The 2,158-nt window shown below is 44.6% G+C and overlaps 1 protein-coding gene across 1 annotated transcript; it reads left to right on the top strand.

Moving 5' to 3' along the window:
- Positions 1-369: 369 nt before the first annotated feature.
- Positions 370-1,073, top strand: LOC309834889 (large ribosomal subunit protein eL15-like). Its single transcript, XM_082674074.1, has one exon. The coding sequence runs from the start codon at positions 408-410 to the stop codon at positions 1,020-1,022; it is 615 nt and encodes a 204-aa protein (XP_082530200.1). The 5' UTR covers positions 370-407; the 3' UTR covers positions 1,023-1,073.
- The last annotated feature ends 1,085 nt before the right edge of the window (positions 1,074-2,158 follow it).

Raw genomic sequence — 2,158 nt, 5'->3', positions numbered from 1 at the left:
TGGTGTACACATACAATGGAATATTATTCCACTTTAAAAAGAAATATGCTACAACATGGGTGAAACTTGAAGACATTATGCTAATTGAAATAAACGAGTCACAGAAAGACAAATAGTGTATAATTCCACTTATATGAGGTACCTAGAGTAGTCAGAAATCATAGAGCCAGAAATTAGAATGGTGGTTTCTAGGGGCTGTGGGGGAGGGCATAATGAGGAGTTATTGTTTAATGGGTGTAGGGTTTCAGTTTTGCAAGATGAAAAGAATTATGGAGACGGATGGTGGTGATGGTTGCACAGTAATGGGAATGCGTTTAGTGCTACTCAACTGTATGCTTAAAAATGGTTAAAGGGGGGGAGAAAGGGTCGTTCCTTTCCATTTGGCGGCAGCCATCAGGTGAGCCGAGATGGGCGCTTACAAGTACATCCAGGAGCTGTGGAGGAAGAAGCAGTCGGACGTGATGCGCTTTCTGCTCAGGGTGCGCTGCTGGCAGTACCGCCAGCTCTCGGCGCTGCACCGGGCCCCGCGCCCCACCCGGCCCGACAAGGCGCGCAGGCTGGGCTACAAGGCCAAGCAAGGTTATGTGATATATCGCGTTCGCGTGCGCCGCGGTGGCCGCAAACGCCCGGTCCCGAAGGGCGTCACCTACGGCAAGCCCGTCCACCATGGCGTCAACCAGCTCAAGTTTGCCCGGAGCCTTCAGTCTGTTGCCGAGGAGAGAGCTGGACGCCACTGTGGGGCCCTGAGGGTCCTGAATTCTTACTGGGTGGGTGAAGATTCTACGTACAATTTTTTTGAGGTTATCCTCATTGATCCCTTCCATAAAGCTATAAGAAGAAACCCTGACACCCAGTGGATCACCAAACCAGTCCACAAGCACAGGGAGATGCGGGGGCTGACGTCTGCAGGCAGGAAGAGCCGCGGCCTCGGCAAGGGCCACAAGTTCCACCACACGATCGGTGGTTCTCGCCGCGCAGCCTGGAGAAGGCGCAATACTCTCCAGCTCCACCGCTACCGCTAATATAAGTAATGTTTGTAAAATTCTTACCTAATAAACAGTTTAGGACATCCACGTCTGCTTAAAGGTGTTTTTTAATCTGTCTGTTAAAACTAGTTGTCTGCAGATTGCTTCACTGAATGCATTGTCAAATTCTGAAAGTTAAAGTGCAATAATGTTTGAAGATTTTAAGTGATGGTGTGTCTTGTTTCTAATAAGGGAAATGCCTTTGTTTTTGCTTTATTAGGCAGTTGATATGTCCGTGTGTAAAATGCTGTCTGGTAACAATAGGTGTAAAATTCTGTAAAAGAGGAGCGCAGAAACTAGCCGTGTAGATTTGTTGGTGCATGTGATGAAACGTACAGCTTTATTGGGGTGAGGCAGTGCTCTGCTGGTTTACTCTAAAGTGGCTGTTTTATGGAGTTTGGCAAGGACAAACTTTAAATTGGGTTTTCCTTGGGAATGTGAAGGATGTCGTGATCCTTTATCATGGTCATTATGCCGAGAAGTAAAGTTGACTAGGGCCCACGTTTTTAGACTTAATCTGCTATTCCATATATGTAACTGCTGCTGCCAAAAGGCAGAAAGTAAAGGAATGCCACCATTTTTTAAGAGAATTTAATAAACCTGTTGCAAGATGTTTCTCTTACAAATTGAAACAAATCCTGGTTAGCCTAAATTAAATTGCCTTGGCCTCCATGGTAGCACTGAAGCTCACATAAAAGGTGGGAGCTCCTGGTTCAATCCCGTGACTGTTCTGTAGAATACTTAACTTCATGCAAAATAGTCATGGTATTTACACTAGTGTATATTGAAACTGATGGAAATTGAACATTGGGTAAATGAGGAGGGAGTTTTTAACCCTAAGGTTTGTAAGCTAGTGATGCTAGGATTGGGAAATTGGTGTTCATAAGGTCCCTTTCAAGTGTGGGAGGATAGAAGGGGCTTGGATCAAATTTTTAAATGTTTTATTTTTAGTATTTGTGACCCATTATGAAATCTAAGCCACCTTGGGGAAAATTGGGTTGGTTTTATTTAAAAGTAACATTGCTAAGTCTAATCAGTGTTATCTTGGGTCAAGCCACTTTATCCATTCCCATAAGGCTACTAAGAAGAGTCGTGTAGTTAGTGTCAATACAAGTTCAGTTGGTTTCCGATTT

Source organism: Grampus griseus, assembly GCF_964374135.1.
Source record: "Grampus griseus genome assembly, chromosome: 1".
Taxonomy (NCBI): Eukaryota; Metazoa; Chordata; class Mammalia; order Artiodactyla; family Delphinidae; genus Grampus; species Grampus griseus.
The sequence above is the reverse complement of the archived record's forward strand: the minus strand, read 5'-3'. Positions and strand labels throughout refer to the sequence as shown.